This window comes from Notolepis coatsorum (assembly GCF_963971535.1).
Source record: "Notolepis coatsorum genome assembly, contig: SCAFFOLD_777, whole genome shotgun sequence".
Lineage (NCBI taxonomy): Eukaryota > Metazoa > Chordata > Actinopteri > Aulopiformes > Paralepididae > Notolepis > Notolepis coatsorum.
The window spans coordinates 69,060-91,559 of NW_028170906.1; the positions used below are offsets into that span (position 1 = coordinate 69,060).

At 35.8% G+C, this 22,500-nt stretch overlaps 1 protein-coding gene across 1 annotated transcript in view; it reads right to left on the reverse strand.

The window, feature by feature from the left end:
* pde12 (phosphodiesterase 12) overlaps window positions 1-22,500 on the reverse strand; it is a gene marked incomplete at both ends in the record, with an annotated part of 71,526 nt that overhangs the window by 45,279 nt on the left and 3,747 nt on the right. Inside the window, 2 exon segments of the mRNA XM_084339276.1 lie at window positions 12,051-12,156; window positions 21,202-21,664. Of these exon segments, the coding sequence (XP_084195402.1) occupies window positions 12,051-12,156; window positions 21,202-21,664 (569 nt within the window).

The following is a 22,500-nucleotide window of genomic DNA, read 5'->3' on the forward strand; positions in this document are numbered from 1 at the left end:
ATAAACAGAACCTACCCTGGTAAATAAAGGTTATAAACAGAACCTACCTGGTAAATAAAGGTTATAAACAGAACCTACCCTGGTAAATAAAGGTTATAAACAGAACCTACCCTGGTAAATAAAGGTTATAAACAGAACCTACCCTGGTAAATAAAGGTTATAAACAGAACCTACCCTGGTAAATAAAGGTTATAAACAGAACCCACCCTGGTAAATAAAGGTTATACACAGAACCTACCCTGGTTAATAAAGGTTATAAACAGAACCCACCCTGGTTAATAAAGGTTAAAAACAGAACCTACCATGGTTAATAAAGGTTAAAAACAGAACCTACTCTGGTTAAATAAAGGTTATAAACAGAACCTACCCTGGTAAATACAGGTTATAAAGAGAACCTACCCTGGTAAATAAAGGTTATAAACAGAACCTACCCTGGTAAATAAAGGTTATAAACAGAACCTACCCTGGTTAATAAAGGTTAAAAACAGAACCTACCCTGGTAAATAAAGGTTATAAACAGAACCTACCCTGGTAAATAAAGGTTATACACAGAACCTACCCTGGTAAATAAAGGTTATAAACAGAACCTACCCTGGTAAATAAAGGTTATAAACAGAACCTACCCTGGTAAATAAAGGTTATAAACAGAACCTACCTGGTAAATAAAGGTTATACACAGAACCTACCCTGGTAAATAAAGGTTATAAACAGAACCTACCTGGTAAATAAAGGTTATAAACAGAACCTACCCTGGTAAATAAAGGTTATAAACAGAACCTACCCTGGTAAATAAAGGTTAAAACAGAACCTACCCTGGTAAATAAAGGTTATAAACAGAACCTACCCTGGTAAATAAAGGTTAAAACAGAACCTACCCTGGTAAATAAAGGTTATAAACAGAACCTACCCTGGTAAATAAAGGTTATAAACAGAACCTACCCTGGTAAATAAAGGTTATAAACAGAACCTACCCTGGTAAATAAAGGTTATAAACAGAACCTACCCTGGTAAATAAAGGTTATAAACAGAACCTACCCTGGTTAATAAAGGTTATACACAGAACCTACCAGCTACCCTGGTAAATAAAGGTTAAAACAGAACCTACCAGCTACCCTGGTAAATAAAGGTTATAAACAGAACCTACCCTGGTAAATAAAGGTTATAAACAGAACCTACCCTGGTAAATAAAGGTTATAAACAGAACCTACCCTGGTAAATAAAGGTTATAAACAGAACCTACCCTGGTAAATAAAGGTTATAAACAGAACCTACCCTGGTAAATAAAGGTTATAAACAGAACCTACCCTGGTAAATAAAGGTTATAAACAGAACCTACCCTGGTAAATAAAGGTTAAAAACAGAACCTACCCTGGTAAATAAAGGTTATAAACAGAACCTACCCTGGTAAATAAAGGTTATAAACAGAACCTACCCTGGTAAATAAAGGTTATAAACAGAACCTACCCTGGTAAATAAAGGTTATAAACAGAACCTACCCTGGTAAATAAAGGTTATAAACAGAACCTACCCTGGTTAAATAAAGGTTATAAACAGAACCTACCCTGGTAAATAAAGGTTATACACAGAACCTACCCTGGTAAATAAAGGTTATAAACAGAACCTACCCTGGTAAATAAAGGTTATAAACAGAACCTACCCTGGTAAATAAAGGTTATAAACAGAACCTACCCTGGTTAAATAAAGGTTATAAACAGAACCTACCCTGGTAAATAAAGGTTATAAACTAGGGATGCCCCGATCACGTTTTTTGCCACCGATACCGATCACCGATCGTCGTGAGCCATATCGGTCGATACCGATCCGATACCGATAGTTTTTGATTAAAAAGAAATTAAAATTTATTTTATATAAAAAGTTTTTTTTTTTTTTTTTTTTTTAACAAGTCAAAATGCTCGCTATCTGCAAACAGCTCCACTGTCTGTGTGTACTCTAGTAGCTCCTCCTGATATCAACAAATGCTCCAGCAAGTCTTGTAGTGCATGTTGATACCTCCGTTAGCTCGCGTTAGCTGACGTTAATTCACTGTTCAAAACGAAATGTCCGATTGAACTAAATAGTTGTCTTAACGTCATCTAGCCGGCTAGCATTAGCTACAGATAGCTCCTGATATCAATGTCTTATAACATTGATTGAATGCGTATTCGAGCTGAGGGCTTGCTGAATGTGAAATGACCAAAGCACTTAACGTTACCAATGGGGTCCCGCTGCAGCGCCGGAGAATCCTTTTGCTCGCTATCTGCAAACAGCTCCACTGTACACACAGACAGTGGAGCTGTTTGCAGATAGCGAGCAAAAGGATTCTCCGGCGCTGCAGCGGGACCCCATTGGTAACGTTAAGTGCTTTGGTCATTTCACATTCAGCAAGCCCTCAGCTCGAATACGCATTCAATCAATGTTATAAGACATTGATATCAGGAGCTATCTGTAGCTACTGCTAGCCGGCTAGATGACGTTAAGACAACTATTTAGTTCAATCGGACATTTCGTTTTGAACAGTGAACTAACGTCAGCTAACGCGAGCTAACGGAGGTATCAACATGCACTACAAGACTTGCTGGAGCATTTGTTGATATCCGGAGCTATCAGTAGCTAGCCAGCTAAATACCGTTAGACAATGCCTACTAAAAGTGAATAGTTGACTGGGTAATTTTGTTTAAACAGTAACGATAGCTAGGTAGCTAACGTTAGCTCAGGTCGAATGCACTATCTAGACTCAGCAGAGGAGGTCCGCCTCCTCTGTGTTTACAAACTCTACACGGGTACGGGCGGGGCTAGGGAGGAGGAGCAGTTTGCAGGTCCTGTGCGTCTGAGACAAGCGAGTGAGATATCCACTTGATCAGTTTCCGCGATCGGCGAATATGACTAATTATCGGAATTCCCCGATCGCTTATTTATACTGATTATCGGCCGATAACGATCGGTGGCCGATCGATCGGGGCATCCCTATTATAAACAGAACCTACCCTGGTAAATAAAGGTTATAAACAGAACCTACCCTGGTAAATAAAGGTTATAAACAGAACCTACCCTGGTAAATAAAGGTTATAAACAGAACCTACCCTGGTAAATAAAGGTTATAAACAGAACCTACCCTGGTAAATAAAGGTTATAAACAGAACCTACCCTGGTAAATAAAGGTTATAAACAGAACCTACCCTGGTAAATAAAGGTTATAAACAGAACCTACCCTGGTAAATAAAGGTTATAAACAGAACCTACCCTGGTAAATAAAGGTTATAAACAGAACCTACCCTGGTAAATAAAGGTTATAAACAGAACCTACCCTGGTTAATAAAGGTTATAAACAGAACCTACCCTGGTAAATAAAGGTTATAAACAGAACCTACCCTGGTAAATAAAGGTTATAAACAGAACCTACCTGGTAAATAAAGGTTATAAACAGAACCTACCCTGTATCATATCATAGCATATCATATAATATTACAGTATATAGTGTAACATGTGGTAGAAGGTGGCAAGTGATATTGAAGTAGTATTACAGTATTTTGAAGTAGTATTACAGTATATTGAATTAGTATTACAGTATATTGAAGTATTACAGTATATTGAAGTAGTATTACATTATATTGAAGTAGTATTACATTATATTGAAGTAGTATTACATTACATTGAAGTAGTACTACAGTATATTGAAGTAGTATTACAGTATATTGAAGTAGTATTACAGTATATTGAAGTAGTACTACAGTATATTGAAGTAGTATTACAGTATATTGAAGTAGTACTACAGTATATTGAAGTAGTACTACAGTATATTGAAGTAGTATTACAGTATATTGAAGTAGTATTACAGTATATTGAAGTAGTACTACAGTATATTGAAGTAGTATTACATTATATTGAAGTAGTACTACAGTATATTGAAGTAGTATTACATTATATTGAAGTAGTACTACAGTATATTGAAGTAGTATTACATTATATTGAAGTAGTATTACAGTATATTGAAGCAGTATTACAGTATATTGAAGTAGTACTACAGTATATTGAAGTAGTATTACAGTATATTGAAGTAGTATGACAGTATATTGAAGTAGTACTACAGTATATTGAAGTAGTATTACATTATATTGAAGTAGTATTACAGTATATTGAAGCAGTATTACAGTATATTGAAGTAGTACTACAGTATATTGAAGTAGTACTACAGTATATTGAAGTAGTATTACATTATATTGAAGTAGTATTACAGTATATTGAAGCAGTATTACAGTATATTGAAGTAGTACTACAGTATATTGAAGTAGTACTACAGTATATTGAAGTAGTATTACAGTATATTGAAGTAGTATTACAGTATATTGAAGTAGTACTACAGTATATTGAAGTAGTATTACATTATATTGAAGTAGTATTACAGTATATTGAAGCAGTATTACAGTATATTGAAGTAGTACTACAGTATATTGAAGTAGTATTACAGTATATTGAAGTAGTATGACAGTATATTGAAGTAGTATTACAGTATATTGAAGTAGTATTACAGTATATTGAAGTAGTATGACAGTATATTGAAGTAGTACTACAGTATATTGAAGTAGTATGACAGTATATTGAAGTAGTACTACAGTATATTGAAGTAGTATGACAGTATATTGAAGTAGTATTACAGTATATTGAAGTAGTATTACAGTATATTGTAGTAGTACTACAGTATATTGAAGTAGTATTACAGTATATTATTGAAGTAGTATTACAGTATATTGAAGTAGTACTACAGTATATTGAAGTAGTACTACAGTATATTGAAGTAGTATTACAATATATTGAAGTAGTACTACAGTATATTGAAGTAGTACTACAGTATATTGAAGTAGTATTACAGTATATTATTGAAGTAGTATTACAGTATATTGAAGTAGTACTACAGTATATTGAAGTAGTATTACAGTATATTGAAGTAGTACTACAGTATATTGAAGTAGTATTACAGTATATTGAAGTAGTACTACAGTATATTGAAGTAGTACTACAGTATATTGAAGTAGTATTACAGTATATTGAAGTAGTACTACAGTATATTGAAGTAGTATTACAGTATATTGTAGTATTACAGTATATTGAAGTAGTATTACAGTATATTGAAGTAGTATTACAGTATATTGAAGTAGTACTACAGTATATTGAAGTAGTATGACAGTATATTGAAGTAGTACTACAGTATATTGAAGTAGTATTACATTATATTGAAGTAGTACTACAGTATATTGAAGTAGTATTACAGTATATTGAAGTAGTATTACAGTATATTGAAGTAGTACTACAGTATATTGAAGTAGTACTACAGTATATTGAAGTAGTACTACAGTATATTGAAGTAGTATTACAGTATATTATTGAAGTAGTATTACAGTATATTGAAGTAGTACTACAGTATATTGAAGTAGTACTACAGTATATTGAAGTAGTACTACAGTATATTGAAGTAGTACTACAGTATATTGTAGTAGTACTACAGTATATTGAAGTAGTACTACAGTATATTGAAGTAGTATTACAGTATATTGTAGTATTACAGTATATTGAAGTAGTATTACAGTATATTGAAGTAGTATTACAGTATATTGAAGTAGTACTACAGTATATTGAAGTAGTATGACAGTATATTGAAGTAGTACTACAGTATATTGAAGTAGTATTACAGTATATTGAAGTAGTATTACAGTATATTTAAGTAGTATGACAGTATATTGAAGTAGTACTACAGTATATTGAAGTAGTATTACATTATATTGAAGTAGTACTACATTATATTGAAGTAGTACTACAGTATATTGAAGTAGTATTATAGTATATTGAAGTAGTATTACAGTATATTGAAGTAGTACTACAGTATATTGAAGTAGTATTACAGTATATTGAAGTAGTACTACAGTATATTGAAGTAGTACTACAGTATATTGAAGTAGTACTACAGTATATTGAAGTAGTATTACAGTATATTGAAGTAGTATTACAGTATATTGAAGTAGTACTACAGTATATTGAAGTAGTATTACAATATATTGAAGTAGTACTACAGTATATTGAAGTAGTATTACAGTATATTGAAGTAATACTACAGTATATTGAAGTAGTATTACAGTATATTGAAGTAGTACTACAGTATATTGAAGTAGTATTACAGTATATTGAAGTAGTATTACAGTATATTGAAGTAGTATTACAGTATATTGAAGTAGTATTACAGTATATTGAAGTATTACAGTATATTGAAGTAGTACTACAGTATATTGAAGTAGTATTACATTATATTGAAGTAGTACTACAGTATATTGAAGTAGTACTACAGTATATTGAAGTAGTACTACAGTATATTGAAGTAGTACTACAGTATATTGAAGTAGTATTACAGTATATTGAAGTAGTATTACAGTATATTGAAGTAGTACTACAGTATATTGAAGTAGTATTACAGTATATTGAAGTAGTATTACAGTATATTGAAGTAGTATTACAGTATATTGAAGTAGTATTACAGTATATTGTAGTATTACAGTATATTGAAGTAGTATTACAGTATATTGAAGTAGTATTACAGTATATTGAAGTAGTATTACAGTATATTGAAGTAGTATTACAGTATATTGTAGTAGTACTACAGTATATTGAAGTAGTACTACAGTATATTGAAGTAGTATTACAGTATATTGAAGTAGTACTACAGTATATTGAAGTAGTATTACAGTATATTGAAGTAGTATTACAGTATATTGAAGTAGTATTACAGTATATTGAAGTAGTATTACAGTATATTGAAGTATTACAGTATATTGAAGTAGTACTACAGTATATTGAAGTAGTATTACATTATATTGAAGTAGTACTACAGTATATTGAAGTAGTACTACACGAAGAGCGCTATATAAATCCAATCCATTATTATTATTATTATATTGAAGTAGTATTACAGTATATTGAAGTAGTACTACAGTATATTGAAGTAGTATTACAGTATATTGAAGTAGTATTACAGTATATTGAAGTAGTACTACAGTATATTGAAGTAGTATTACAGTATATTGAAGTAGTATTACAGTATATTGAAGTAGTATTACAGTATATTGAAGTAGTACTACAGTATATTGAAGTAGTATTACAGTATATTGAAGTAGTATTACAGTATATTGAAGTAGTACTACAGTATATTGAAGTAGTACTACAGTATATTGAAGTAGTATTACAGTATATTGAAGTAGTACTACAGTATATTGAAGTAGTATTACAGTATATTGAAGTAGTATTACAGTATATTGAAGTAGTACTACAGTATATTGAAGTAGTATTACATTCTGTTGAAGTAGTATTACAGTATATTGAAGTAGTATTACAGTATATTGTAGTATTACATTCTGTTGAAGTGGTATTACAGTATATTGTAGTATTACATTCTGTTGAAGTAGTATTACAGTATATTGTAGTATTACATTATATTGAAGTAGTATTACATTATATTGAAGTATTATTACAGTATATTGAAGTAGTACAGTATATTGAAGTAGTACTACAGTATATTGAAGTAGTATTACATTCTATTGAAGTAGTATTACAGTATATTGAAGTAGTACTACAGTATATTGAAGTAGTATTACAGTATATTGAAGTAGTATTACAGTATATTGAAGTAGTACTACAGTATATTGAAGTAGTATTACATTATATTGAAGTAGTATTACAGTATATTGAAGCAGTATTACAGTATATTGAAGTAGTACTACAGTATATTGAAGTAGTATTACAGTATATTGAAGTAGTATGACAGTATATTGAAGTAGTATTACAGTATATTGAAGTAGTATTACAGTATATTGAAGTAGTATGACAGTATATTGAAGTAGTACTACAGTATATTGAAGTAGTATGACAGTATATTGAAGTAGTACTACAGTATATTGAAGTAGTATGACAGTATATTGAAGTAGTATTACAGTATATTGAAGTAGTATTACAGTATATTGTAGTAGTACTACAGTATATTGAAGTAGTATTACAGTATATTATTGAAGTAGTATTACAGTATATTGAAGTAGTACTACAGTATATTGAAGTAGTACTACAGTATATTGAAGTAGTATTACAATATATTGAAGTAGTACTACAGTATATTGAAGTAGTACTACAGTATATTGAAGTAGTATTACAGTATATTATTGAAGTAGTATTACAGTATATTGAAGTAGTACTACAGTATATTGAAGTAGTATTACAGTATATTGAAGTAGTACTACAGTATATTGAAGTAGTATTACAGTATATTGAAGTAGTACTACAGTATATTGAAGTAGTACTACAGTATATTGAAGTAGTATTACAGTATATTGAAGTAGTACTACAGTATATTGAAGTAGTATTACAGTATATTGTAGTATTACAGTATATTGAAGTAGTATTACAGTATATTGAAGTAGTATTACAGTATATTGAAGTAGTACTACAGTATATTGAAGTAGTATGACAGTATATTGAAGTAGTACTACAGTATATTGAAGTAGTATTACATTATATTGAAGTAGTACTACAGTATATTGAAGTAGTATTACAGTATATTGAAGTAGTATTACAGTATATTGAAGTAGTACTACAGTATATTGAAGTAGTACTACAGTATATTGAAGTAGTACTACAGTATATTGAAGTAGTATTACAGTATATTATTGAAGTAGTATTACAGTATATTGAAGTAGTACTACAGTATATTGAAGTAGTACTACAGTATATTGAAGTAGTACTACAGTATATTGAAGTAGTACTACAGTATATTGTAGTAGTACTACAGTATATTGAAGTAGTACTACAGTATATTGAAGTAGTATTACAGTATATTGTAGTATTACAGTATATTGAAGTAGTATTACAGTATATTGAAGTAGTATTACAGTATATTGAAGTAGTACTACAGTATATTGAAGTAGTATGACAGTATATTGAAGTAGTACTACAGTATATTGAAGTAGTATTACAGTATATTGAAGTAGTATTACAGTATATTTAAGTAGTATGACAGTATATTGAAGTAGTACTACAGTATATTGAAGTAGTATTACATTATATTGAAGTAGTACTACATTATATTGAAGTAGTACTACAGTATATTGAAGTAGTATTATAGTATATTGAAGTAGTATTACAGTATATTGAAGTAGTACTACAGTATATTGAAGTAGTATTACAGTATATTGAAGTAGTACTACAGTATATTGAAGTAGTACTACAGTATATTGAAGTAGTACTACAGTATATTGAAGTAGTATTACAGTATATTGAAGTAGTATTACAGTATATTGAAGTAGTACTACAGTATATTGAAGTAGTATTACAATATATTGAAGTAGTACTACAGTATATTGAAGTAGTATTACAGTATATTGAAGTAATACTACAGTATATTGAAGTAGTATTACAGTATATTGAAGTAGTACTACAGTATATTGAAGTAGTATTACAGTATATTGAAGTAGTATTACAGTATATTGAAGTAGTATTACAGTATATTGAAGTAGTATTACAGTATATTGAAGTATTACAGTATATTGAAGTAGTACTACAGTATATTGAAGTAGTATTACATTATATTGAAGTAGTACTACAGTATATTGAAGTAGTACTACAGTATATTGAAGTAGTACTACAGTATATTGAAGTAGTACTACAGTATATTGAAGTAGTATTACAGTATATTGAAGTAGTATTACAGTATATTGAAGTAGTACTACAGTATATTGAAGTAGTATTACAGTATATTGAAGTAGTATTACAGTATATTGAAGTAGTATTACAGTATATTGAAGTAGTATTACAGTATATTGTAGTATTACAGTATATTGAAGTAGTATTACAGTATATTGAAGTAGTATTACAGTATATTGAAGTAGTATTACAGTATATTGAAGTAGTATTACAGTATATTGTAGTAGTACTACAGTATATTGAAGTAGTACTACAGTATATTGAAGTAGTATTACAGTATATTGAAGTAGTACTACAGTATATTGAAGTAGTATTACAGTATATTGAAGTAGTATTACAGTATATTGAAGTAGTATTACAGTATATTGAAGTAGTATTACAGTATATTGAAGTATTACAGTATATTGAAGTAGTACTACAGTATATTGAAGTAGTATTACATTATATTGAAGTAGTACTACAGTATATTGAAGTAGTACTACACGAAGAGCGCTATATAAATCCAATCCATTATTATTATTATTATATTGAAGTAGTATTACAGTATATTGAAGTAGTACTACAGTATATTGAAGTAGTATTACAGTATATTGAAGTAGTATTACAGTATATTGAAGTAGTACTACAGTATATTGAAGTAGTATTACAGTATATTGAAGTAGTATTACAGTATATTGAAGTAGTATTACAGTATATTGAAGTAGTACTACAGTATATTGAAGTAGTATTACAGTATATTGAAGTAGTATTACAGTATATTGAAGTAGTACTACAGTATATTGAAGTAGTATTACAGTATATTGAAGTAGTACTACAGTATATTGAAGTAGTATTACAGTATATTGAAGTAGTACTACAGTATATTGAAGTAGTATTACAGTATATTGAAGTAGTATTACAGTATATTGAAGTAGTACTACAGTATATTGAAGTAGTATTACATTCTGTTGAAGTAGTATTACAGTATATTGAAGTAGTATTACAGTATATTGTAGTATTACATTCTGTTGAAGTGGTATTACAGTATATTGTAGTATTACATTCTGTTGAAGTAGTATTACAGTATATTGTAGTATTACATTATATTGAAGTAGTATTACATTATATTGAAGTATTATTACAGTATATTGAAGTAGTACAGTATATTGAAGTAGTACTACAGTATATTGAAGTAGTATTACATTCTATTGAAGTAGTATTACAGTATATTGAAGTAGTACTACAGTATATTGAAGTAGTATTACATTCTGTTGAAGTAGTATTACAGTATATTGTAGTATTACATTCTGTTGAAGTAGTATTACAGTATATTGTAGTATTACATTATATTGAAGTAGTATTACATTATATTGAAGTATTATTACAGTATATTGAAGTAGTACAGTATATTGAAGTAGTACTACAGTATATTGAAGTAGTATTACAGTATATTGAAGTAGTATGACAGTATATTGAAGTAGTATTACAGTATATTGAAGTAGTATTACATTCTATTGAAGTAGTACTACAGTATATTGAAGTAGTATTACAGTATATTGAAGTAGTATTACAGTATATTGAAGTAGTATTACATTATATTGAAGTATTATTACAGTATATTGAAGTAGTATTACATTCTATTGAAGTAGTACTACAGTATATTGAAGTAGTATTACATTCTATTGAAGTAGTATTACAGTATATTGAAGTAGTATTACAGTATATTGAAGTAGTATTACAGTATATTGTAGTAGTACTACAGTATATTGTAGTATTACAGTATATTGAAGTAGTATTACATTATATTGAAGTAGTACTACAGTATATTGTAGTAGTATTACATTCTATTGAAGTAGTATTACAGTATATTGAAGTAGTACTACAGTATATTGAAGTATTATTACAGTATATTGAAGTAGTACTACAGTATATTGAAGTATTATTACAGTATATTGAAGTAGTACTACAGTATATTGAAGTAGTACTACAGTATATTGAAGTAGTACTACAGTATATTGAAGTAGTACTACAGTATATTGAAGTAGTACTACAGTATATTGAAGTAGTACTACAGTATATTGAAGTAGTACTACAGTATATTGAAGTAGTATTACAGTATATTGAAGCAGTATTACAGTATATTGAAGTAGTATTACAGTATATTGAAGTAGTACTACAGTATATTGAAGTAGTATTACAGTATATTGAAGTAGTATTACGGTATATTGAAGTAGTATTACAGTATATTGAAGTAGTATTACGGTATATTGAAGTAGTATTACAGTATATTGAAGTAGTATTACAGTATATTGAAGTAGTATTACAGTATATTGAAGTAGTACCTGCGGTAGAAGGTGGCCAGTCCTTCGTGCTGTTTCTCCTTGATCTTGAAAACACCATCCAGACCGAACGCATCGAGGGCCGGAACCAGGCTGTCTGTAAACACCCCTGCAGACAAGACACACACAGACACACACACACAGGTGAGATAGCACCATCTAGTGGCTGAATCTAGACACACACAGGCCTCAGATTAGACTAGAGAACATAACTGTAGATAATAGGTTCTGGACACAGACCTACTAGGGCCAGGGCGATTAATCACGATCAGGAAAAGAAGATAAATCGAGATTAAATGGATAAATGGCTGCTTTTTTATATAGCGATTTTATCCAAAGCGCTTTACAATTTGTTACTCACATTTTACCCGTTCACTCACACACTCACACACCGACGGCGGAGGCGACCACGCAAGGTGCCAACCTGCTCATCGGGAGCAGTTAGGGGTTAAGTGTCTCGCTCAAGGACACATCGACGCGCTGCCCGGGAGGAGCGGGAATCCAACCGGGAACCTCTGGATTGCCAGACGACTGCTCTACCTCCCGAGCCACTGTCGCCCCTTATTATGTGTGGGTCTATGTTTGTGCCCCGATCAGGCGCTCCTAATGTGATTCGTCATGTCTAGTTGTAGTTATCTGTCCTGGTGTTGTAGTCCCTATCGTTCTTTCCCCAGCTGTACCCACTTACAATTAACCCAGGTGTGTCTTGTCTCGTCATCCCCTCATGTATAAGTATTCTGTCTGCCCCTTTAGTCTGGTGCTGATCCTGTCTGTGTGGTATGTGTTCTTGTCTGTCGTTACTTTAGTTTATTCTCCATTTCATTCATGGTAATTATATAAAACTACTTTGACTGCCGTCTCCTTGTTGTGTTGCGCATTGACTCGACATTGAGCTTAAAGAATGTCAATGACAACGTAACACCCCTACCTACCTACTTACCTACAGACAGACACAGAGACAGACGGTTCACTAAAGTGGTTCACTAAGGTGGTTCACTAAGGTGGTTAGGGCTGGGCGATATGGCCTCTAAATGATATCGCAATATTTTTTTTGCCATATCACGATACACGATATATATCGCAATATTTTGACATTTCCTCTAAAGCACTTAAAAATGCTTGATTTAACCCTTTGATGCATAGTCACGCCAATATGATGATTATAATAAGTCCCTGGCTGCAACATATGTTTGCATTATTAAACCATGAAGATACTTTAAAAAATAATTTAATGAAAATGTACTAAGAGTAGTCTACTGACACACTAATAAAAAATGTTATTTACATCTAAGACAATTTATATAAAAACTCTTGGGTGCCTAAGACTTTTGCAAAGTACTGTGTTTTCTATCCACTTTAGCCACACACACACACACACACACACACACACACACACACACACACACACACACACACACACACACACACACACACACACACACACACACACACACACACACACACACACACACACACACACACACACACACACACACACACACACACACACACACACACACACACACACAATAAGAAAATAATAATCACACACAAAGGGATAACGGCTTATAGCAGACTTAATGATTTTAGAATATTTCAGATAATGAAATTAAATGTTTATATCATCAACTATCAAGTTAGTATTTATACTGTAACGTTTGGCTACTTTAAATCATTGAATGTAGAGAGAGAGCAAGAGAGAGCGAGAGCGAGAACGCGCAAGAGTTTAACACACGGAGATGGAAACTGGATGATATAAAGAAACGAATAACCAATAAATATGAAGTTATGTTTAAACCGTCAAGCGTCGTCAATATAACCCACCCCCTTTCCTCACGAATGGAACTAGTCTTGTGGAGTCCGCTTAGAGCGTTTTCCAGGGTTAGCAGCTAACGCTAGTTAGCTTAGCATAGTCCTCATGGATAACTTGGTTAGCAGCTAACGTTAGCCCATTGCTCGTGTCAATTAAATTGCATGTCATTAAAGGTCCGCGCTGGTCTGTCTAATGAAATTACAATTGCATGTCATTTAAGGTCCGCGCTGGTCATATGTCTATAATGAAATGAGAGGAAAGCTCTGCGCAAAAGCAAGTCTCATCTCAGCCGTAACGTGACAACATATACTCGATGTTCACGATATAGTAATTTACTACATCTCATGTAGAACAAGCCGCGATACATCGAGTATACTCGATATATCGCCCAGACCTAAAAAGTGGTTCACAAAGTGGTTCACTAAAGTGGTTCACTAAAGTGGTTCACAAAGGCTGACATTAACTGGGTTCATCTGGGAAATTAACTGGATAGCAGTAGGGATGGGTACCGAATTCGGTACTTTTAAAGGTACCTACCGAAACACGTCGGTACTACCGAGTATCGATTCACGTGAGATCCAACGGTGCCAATTTTCGGTTATTTATTTATTTAGTTTACCGCAAAAACGAAACCACACGTTAAGCGGTTCAGCTTGTGCAAACCAAGCGTTGGCACTTTGTGTGTGTGTGCGTGTGTCTGTGTGTGTGCGCGAGTGTGAGAGAGAGAGCGTGTGTGTGTGCGAGCAAGCATGAGAGTAAGTTACTTTACTTACTAAGTGTAGTATGATGACGGAGGCCCGCTAACATACGCTACACCATAGATATATATAATAAACATAATTATGCGTTACACTGCCCCAGAGCCTTCTAAAAAGATTCATTATAGCAGTGCCCCGGGTGAGAGACAACCAAACATGTCGTGGAGACCCGCCCAACTCTGCCTCTGATTCGCAGACTGTGGGTGGGGGAATGTGATTGGACCAAAGCAGAGTTCAGTTGACAGACAGTGGAGCAGTCGACAATGCAGAGTGACAGAGACACTGCTCCTGCTTGCAGTTGAGGTTGCATGTTGGCGCTGTCTCGCAGATAATACATATGAAAAGAATAATTTGATATGTGTGTGACTGACTGTGTGTATATATATATATATGTTGTTCTAAATAAATAATAACTTTATTTGTATAGCACCTTTCATACAGGGGATTGCAGTTCAAAGTGCTTTACATCAGTAAGATGTAAATAATAATAAAGTAATAATAATACATTATTTATTTATTTAGGTAGGTAGATTACATTTTTAGAGACTAAAGTACAGAAAAAAGGTACCGTTGGGTACCGGTATCGATTCACAGCGTATCGGTTCAAATGTGAACGGTAGCCAATGCCATCCCTAGATAGCAGTAACCACTAAAGGGAGGTGGGACTTACATTTATTTATTTTTTGCAACGGGTCAATATGCAGGCCTCTTGAGGCAATGTTTATAGATATAATGTTTAAATAATTCTGTAGAACTTGCTATGGAAACAGCCGGACTAGTTTATTTCCTGTTGCGCGTTTGTTAAAGGTGCTATAGATAACATTCAGCCACTAGATGGTGCTATCGATAACATTCAGCCACTAGATGGTGCTATAGATAACATTCAGCCACTAGATGGTGCTATCGATAACATTCAGCCACTAGATGGTGCTATAGATAACATTCAGCCACTAGATGGTGCTATAGATAACATTCAGCCACTAGATGGTGCTATATAGATAACATTCAGCCAATAGATGTCACACTAGAGCGCCGGCATGTCATTTATTCAATCAGGTCCATTCCACGTGGGGAAACAGGAAGTAGGGAGGGGATACATGTAAACAACATTAATTTTGGACCCGCAAAAAACCTTTTAAAATGATAAATTCATGAATCTATCATTTCTTGGGAGGGAAAAGTAATACTTGTATTCCACACATTTCTTAAAACTCACATATATATATATATAGCACCTTTAACCTGTTCCACCCCACGGGGTCGGTACCGACCCCTTTATGACAACACATCATAAATCAATCTCTCAAAAAGAGATTTGAAGTTTTTTTTTTTTTTTTTTTTTTGTATTTTTGAGTTAAGACCCTAACCATGTCAAAAACAACAGTCAAAGTGTATATTTAGTGCAATACGTTTGTTTAGCAATGATTTTCCATGACATTAGTTAAATATGAGCTTATTAAAAAAGTCGCGTATCACATCACACAACTGCTGTTTACATTAAGAACCGAGGGGAATATGACGTATATGTGTAGTCCTAATGACCGGGAGACTCAGGGCTTTCGAATGACACAAGAGGTAAAGAGAACTACAGTTCCCAGGGCACACCATCCATTTCTCAAGCCAAACAATGCTTTCATTAGTTCAACCAAAAGAGTGACAATACGTGTTTATATCTCAATTTCGGAACAAACAACACGGCGGTTGTCATCAAATGCAATGTTTAATTGATTCCTTACCTTTCTGTCGTTCGTTTGAGCCCATCCACAAGTAAATCCGATATGAAACACGCGAGCAGTTATCAAAATGCTGTTGCCTCGTCTGAAACACTAAAGTGCACACACGCTACTCTGTTGCCATCTGCTGGCCGGGAGGTGTTACAACAGCTCGAATGCAGACTGTAGCGTTGTACCTTGTATCGCGGCCTTTCGAACGATATCTGACTTGACGTGTTTTGTATTTAGGAAGGTATTTGAATGTCCTTGCGCAAAGGACCGATAGGCATTTGGAATTTTACCTCTGCGACGCACGGAGACGCACAGATAGTCGAATAGGCCATCAACACGCTATAACAGCAGTACAACATAAGTTTTAGTGCTTTTCTTCGTTTTATTTGACATTTAAAAATGTCTAAGAAGATATACAAGACACTACATGAGGTTTTGGAGGAGATATTGAGGGTTTCTGATACAGAAGTGATAGATTCGGGCGACAGCACAGATAATTCTGAAGATGAGATGTAAGTAATTCTTTATTTTGATCATATAATATACTTTGTGTTTATTACATCATATTGATTACATCATATTGATTACATCATATTACATCATTATTGTATTTTTGTTATAGTGATTCTGATTCTGAAGAGGAGATTAGGTGGACAAAGGCCACAACTGCCCCCCCCCCTCCCCCAAGCTCAAGGTACTGTATATGCAACTTGATCTATGTAGCCTACTGTATACAGTAAGATAATATATTCCTTTAGTGTGGAACTTGGTCTCACTGTCAAGTCAACTATAATACAATATGATACATTTGACTGTACTTACTGTTTACATACCTGTAATTACTGTATATGTTTAGTTCAAGTAAATTTATTTGTCACATACATGTACTGTACAGTGAAATGTTCTGTCCTGTATACAGTAAGATAATATATTCCTTTATTGATCCCTGATAATTGCTTCATACAGTAAAACTAAGAATAAAATTATATCTGCATTATTTTATTTATAGTGATTCTGACGGCGAAAGGATAACCCCCTCTACATCGTCTGGGCCAGCAGCACAGAGGCACACCTCGGGCACCGCCCCCACCCCCTCCCCCTCCAGACGACCACCTACTACTCGATCGGCACGCAGGCCAACCCCCGAGCAATCAGCATTTTCAAGGTGTGTAACTTGGTCTCAACTATAATACATACTTTTGTGATACATTTGACTGTACTTACTGTTTACATACCTGTAATTACTGTATATGCTTAGTTCAAGTACATTTATTTGTCACATACATGTACTGTACAGTGAAATGTTCTGTCCTGTATACAGTAAGATAATATATTCCTTTATTGATCCCTGATAATTGCTTCATACAGTAAAACTAAGAATAAAATTATATCTGCATTATTTTATTTATAGTGATTCTGACGGCGAAAGGATAACCCCCTCTACATCGTCTGGGCCAGCAGCACAGAGGCACACATCGGGCACCGCCCCCACCCCCTCCCCCTCCAGACGACCACCTACTACTCGATCGGCACGCAGGCCAACCCCTGAGCAATCAGCATTTTCAAGGTGTGTAACTTGGTCTCAACTATAATACATACTTTTGTGATACATTTGACTGTACTTACTGTTTACATACCTGTAATTACTGTATATGTTTAGTTCAAGTTACATTTTACTCCTGCTAACTACCTGTGTTGTGCAATGACTATATTTTAATCAAATGTATCACTCTGTTTCCATATGATAGTGGGCTTGAAGAAGACGATGATGGGTACATGCTGCCTACTTCACCGGAGCGCAGGTCATCTACTCAAGCCAGTGATCCCTCTTCCCCCACCCAACCACCGCCAAAGAGGGGTCGTGGACGCGGTCGTGGACGCGGTCGTGGACGCGGTCGTGGACACGGACGTGGACGTGGTCGTGGGCAGTCTCTGTTGGCTACTGGAGATGCTGAGGAGGAGAGGTGGTGTAACAAGGAAGAGCCGGATGTGGAATATCCAAGGCCACAGTTTGCACCTAAACACCCACCTGGCCCCAGGATCGACACCACTGTAGCCTGGTCTCCTCTCAGCCTCTTCAAGCTGTTCTTCAGCTCTACGCTTGTGAACACACTAATCAGAAACACTAACGCCAACGCAGAACGACAAGTGACAGCAGGGGGCAAAAAGTACAAGTGGACAACCCTCACGGTTGACAGCTTCTATATTTTTCTGTCGATCATCCTCTTTTCTGGCCTATTACAGGTTCATACAAGGGCTGACCTTTGGAGGACGAGGTGGCCATATAATATACCATTCCCCAGGAGCAGCATGACCCGGCAAAGATTTGAGACCATCTTCTGGTCTCTTCATCTCTCTGATATTACAGAAGATGAAGAGAATGAAAGAAAAAAAGGCACTCCCGGGTATGACAAGCTATTCAGAATCAGGCCAATGTACGACCAGATTGTGAATGCCTGTAATGCACATTTCCAGCCATACCGGGAGATTAGCATTGATGAAAGGATGGTTGCCAGTAAAGCCAGAATTGGATTCAGACAATACATGAAAGACAAGCCGACCAAATATGGTTACAAACTTTTTGTATTGTGTGACTCCAGCACTGGCTACACTTTCAACTTCTTTATCTATCAAGGGAAAGATCTTGTAGCCAAGAAGAAGGGAGAACTTGGTCTCAGCGTCACCTCCGTAATGGATCTAATGAACTTTGACCATCTTGGTAAAGGCTACCACTTGTATGTTGATAATTTTTACACAAGCCCCCTGCTTTTTAAGAAATTAGCAGAGAATCATACGATGGCTTGTGGAACTGTCCGTGCGGACAGGCTAGGATTTCCCCGAACCAGGGTCAATGACCTGCAGCGCAAGCCTACGAGGGGAGACATGAGGTGGATGAGGAAGGGCAACCTCCTCTTTGCCAGGTGGATGGACACTAAGGTGGTGAGCGTGTGCAGCACTATTCACAGAGCCTACAGCCAGGCCACTGCAGCGAGGAGGGTGAAGGGAGCGGATGGAGTGTGGGGTGTGGCTATGCTCCCTATTCCGGACGCCATCAAGGACTACAACATACACATGGGAGGGGTGGACCTGTCAGATGCCCTGATCCAGTACTATTCGGTACGTGGCAAGACCATGCGATGGTATAAGACCTTCTTCTACCATTTCTTGGACATTGCCATTGTCAACTCCTTCCTCCTGCACAAGCAGTTGCTCAAAAGTGCAGGTGAGACTCCCCTGACTCAGAAGCGGTTCAGGGAGACTCTGATGGAGGAGTTTGTTGGCGAGGCCAGGGCTGTGGTTACTGCTGCTACCCCCCGCCCCCCCCGCCCCCCCCTCGGCTGTATGCCTGTGTACTTGGGGGAAGATGCCACGACTGGCCGCAGGAGGTGCGTGCTCTGTATGGAGAAGGCTAAGGAACAGGGGCAATTAAAGACCAAAGTGATCAAGACCCCTGTCTCCTGCACCAACTGCAAGGTTGCATTGTGCTTGACATCAACTAGGAACTGTTTCTTGGAGTACCACGAGAGGCTCCACTCAGGGGTGATGTAGTGTGCAGTAACTAATTGTACTTGTAGGGCTGTCAACGAATATTCTATATTGAAATTAATAATCCACTTGTAAAGACCCCTATTGTATATAGTAGGCTTTTTGTTACATTTTTTATTGCATTATTTGCACTTTGTTTAGCATTTTATCTTTGTATTTTTGTGTTTTCGTACATTTGCCAAGCAGAGGTGATGCACCCAGACTTTACTGAAACCTATCCCTGAAGTTACAATTTTATTGCATTATTTGCACTTTGTTTATCATTTTATCTTTGTATTTTCGTACATTTGCCAAGCAGAGGTGATGCACCCAGACTTTACTGAAACCTATCCCTGAAGTTACAATTTTATTGCATTATTTGCACTTTGTTTATCATTTTATCTTTGTATTTTCGTACATTTGCCAAGCAGAGGTGATGCACCCAGACTTTACTGAAACCTATCCCTGAAGTTACAATTTTATTGCATTATTTGCACTTTGTTTAGCATTTTATCTTTGTATTTTTGTGTTTTCGTACATTTGCCAAGCAGAGGTGATGCACCCAGACTTTTACTATTTTAATTTTTACAGATGTATAATAAACAACCCCATTTGGAGGCAAAACTATACAAATTGTTGTTTTTTATTGATTTTATACTGTGCACAATGGTAGAATATGATGATGCACAGGGTACATGTCATACTCAAAGTCTGCATTATGTGGCAATAACCTCCTGTAGTGATCATAAGTGTTTTTTTCCAGCCAAATTCCATTGAAACCCATTTGGCACATTTTGGGCACTTTTTGGGTATCCCAGATGTCCTTTGAGTGTCCGCCTGGTACTACACCTATTAGAACTGCTCTGGAAGCTATGTCCTTTGTTCAATTGCTTAGCCTTTTGGTACAGTTGTTGTCAGGAAGTTGCTGAATGAGCTCAGTGGCATCCTTTCAGGTTTGGACATTGTTAGCATGGTGTTATTCACTGTCAAACATGAGGGAAAAACAGGCGAGGATGTAAATCTATATTTCTTCTTTGGTTCATCACAATTTACTCATAGCATATTACCAGACACAATATTTATAACACTGGGAATACATTCCCTGAGTTCCATAGATGTTCCTAGATACCAAGAACATGCAAATGGTCCTTGTAGAACTGGAGAAATCTTCCATTTTACTTGGGTATGTACTTTTGGCAAATTTTCGAGAAATTTGGCTGGGGTGGAACAGGTTAATATCATCATTTGGAATGAATTGTGTATATTACTGATAGTGATTATGAAAAAGTAGAAGTAAAGTAGAAGAGAGTAAGAAAGAAAACAGGCCGGCCCACCTTTATCCACTTCCTGTAGACAGACGACGTCAGCGTTGTACCCGGCGAGTTCCTTCTTGATCAGGTTCTGCCTGTAGTCCAGGCCCAGGGCGTAGGGGGCGCAGTAGGGGTACAGCACCGTCTTGGACAGCTCCGTCTGGGCGTAGATATCCGCCAGGATGTTATACGACACCACCCGGGTCACGCGGCTGCCGTCGCCCGTCCCTTTAAGAGTGTACATGTGTCGGTTGTCGAACGTGCACGCCCCCGGCCCCGCCTCCACGGCCCCCGTGGACACCAGGTCCCTGTGCGGCCCGGCGCGCGCCCCGTCCCTGGGGGAGCAGCGGAGGCGGAGCCTGGAGCCGATGTCCAGGTTGTCGGGGACGTAGACGCGGCGACGCCCCACCTCCTCCCAGCGCTCCTCCTCCTCCTGCTGCTGCTGGGCCACGCCCCCCTCCTGCTGCTGGGCCACGCCCCCCTCCTGCTGCTGGGCCACGCCCCCCGGGGTAGCACTAGGAGCGGAAACACAAGGAGGGGTCAGACGACTAGCGCCGGGGGCGATTCTTGCTCAAATGTGAATCGTGATTTTTTTTTCTCTCTAAGAATTGAGATCACGATTCTCTCACACGATTCTTATTTTTTCAATAAGATAATTTATTGCACTCTTTCTTAAACGGACAACATAACGTATATCAAAGTGCTTGACTTAAAAGAGTTTAAGTTTAAAGTTAAAAAAATGTATTTAAAAAATCGTCATCATTTTGAAATGAGATTGCATAGGTCTATGAATCGAGATCGCGATTTTATTTCGATTAATCGCCCAGCCCTAACTCAGACTGTTAGGAGCGGAACACAAGGAGGGGTCAGACTGCTAGGAGCAGAACACAAGGAGAGGTCAGACTGCTAGGAGCGGAACACAAGGAGAGGTCAGACTGCTAGGAGCGGAACACAAGGAGAGGTCAGACTGCTAGGAGCGGAACACAAGGAGAGGTCAGACTGCTAGGAGCGGAACACAAGGAGAGGACAGACTGCTAGGAGCAGAAAACAAGGAGAGGACAGACTGCTAGGAGCAGAACACAAGGAGAGGACAGACTGCTAGGAGCAGAATACAAGGAGAGGTCAGACTTTTTTTCTTTTGCACCCATATTGAGTCATTCCCTTCCTGGTTGTTGCGCTGCCCTACTCTCTGGGGAGGGTGTAGACTACCACATGTCTCCTCTGTCGGTCTGGGGAGGGTGTAGACTACCACATGTCTCCTCTGTCGGTCTGGGGAGGGTGTAGACTACCACATGCCTCCTCTGTCAGTCTGGGGAGGGTGTA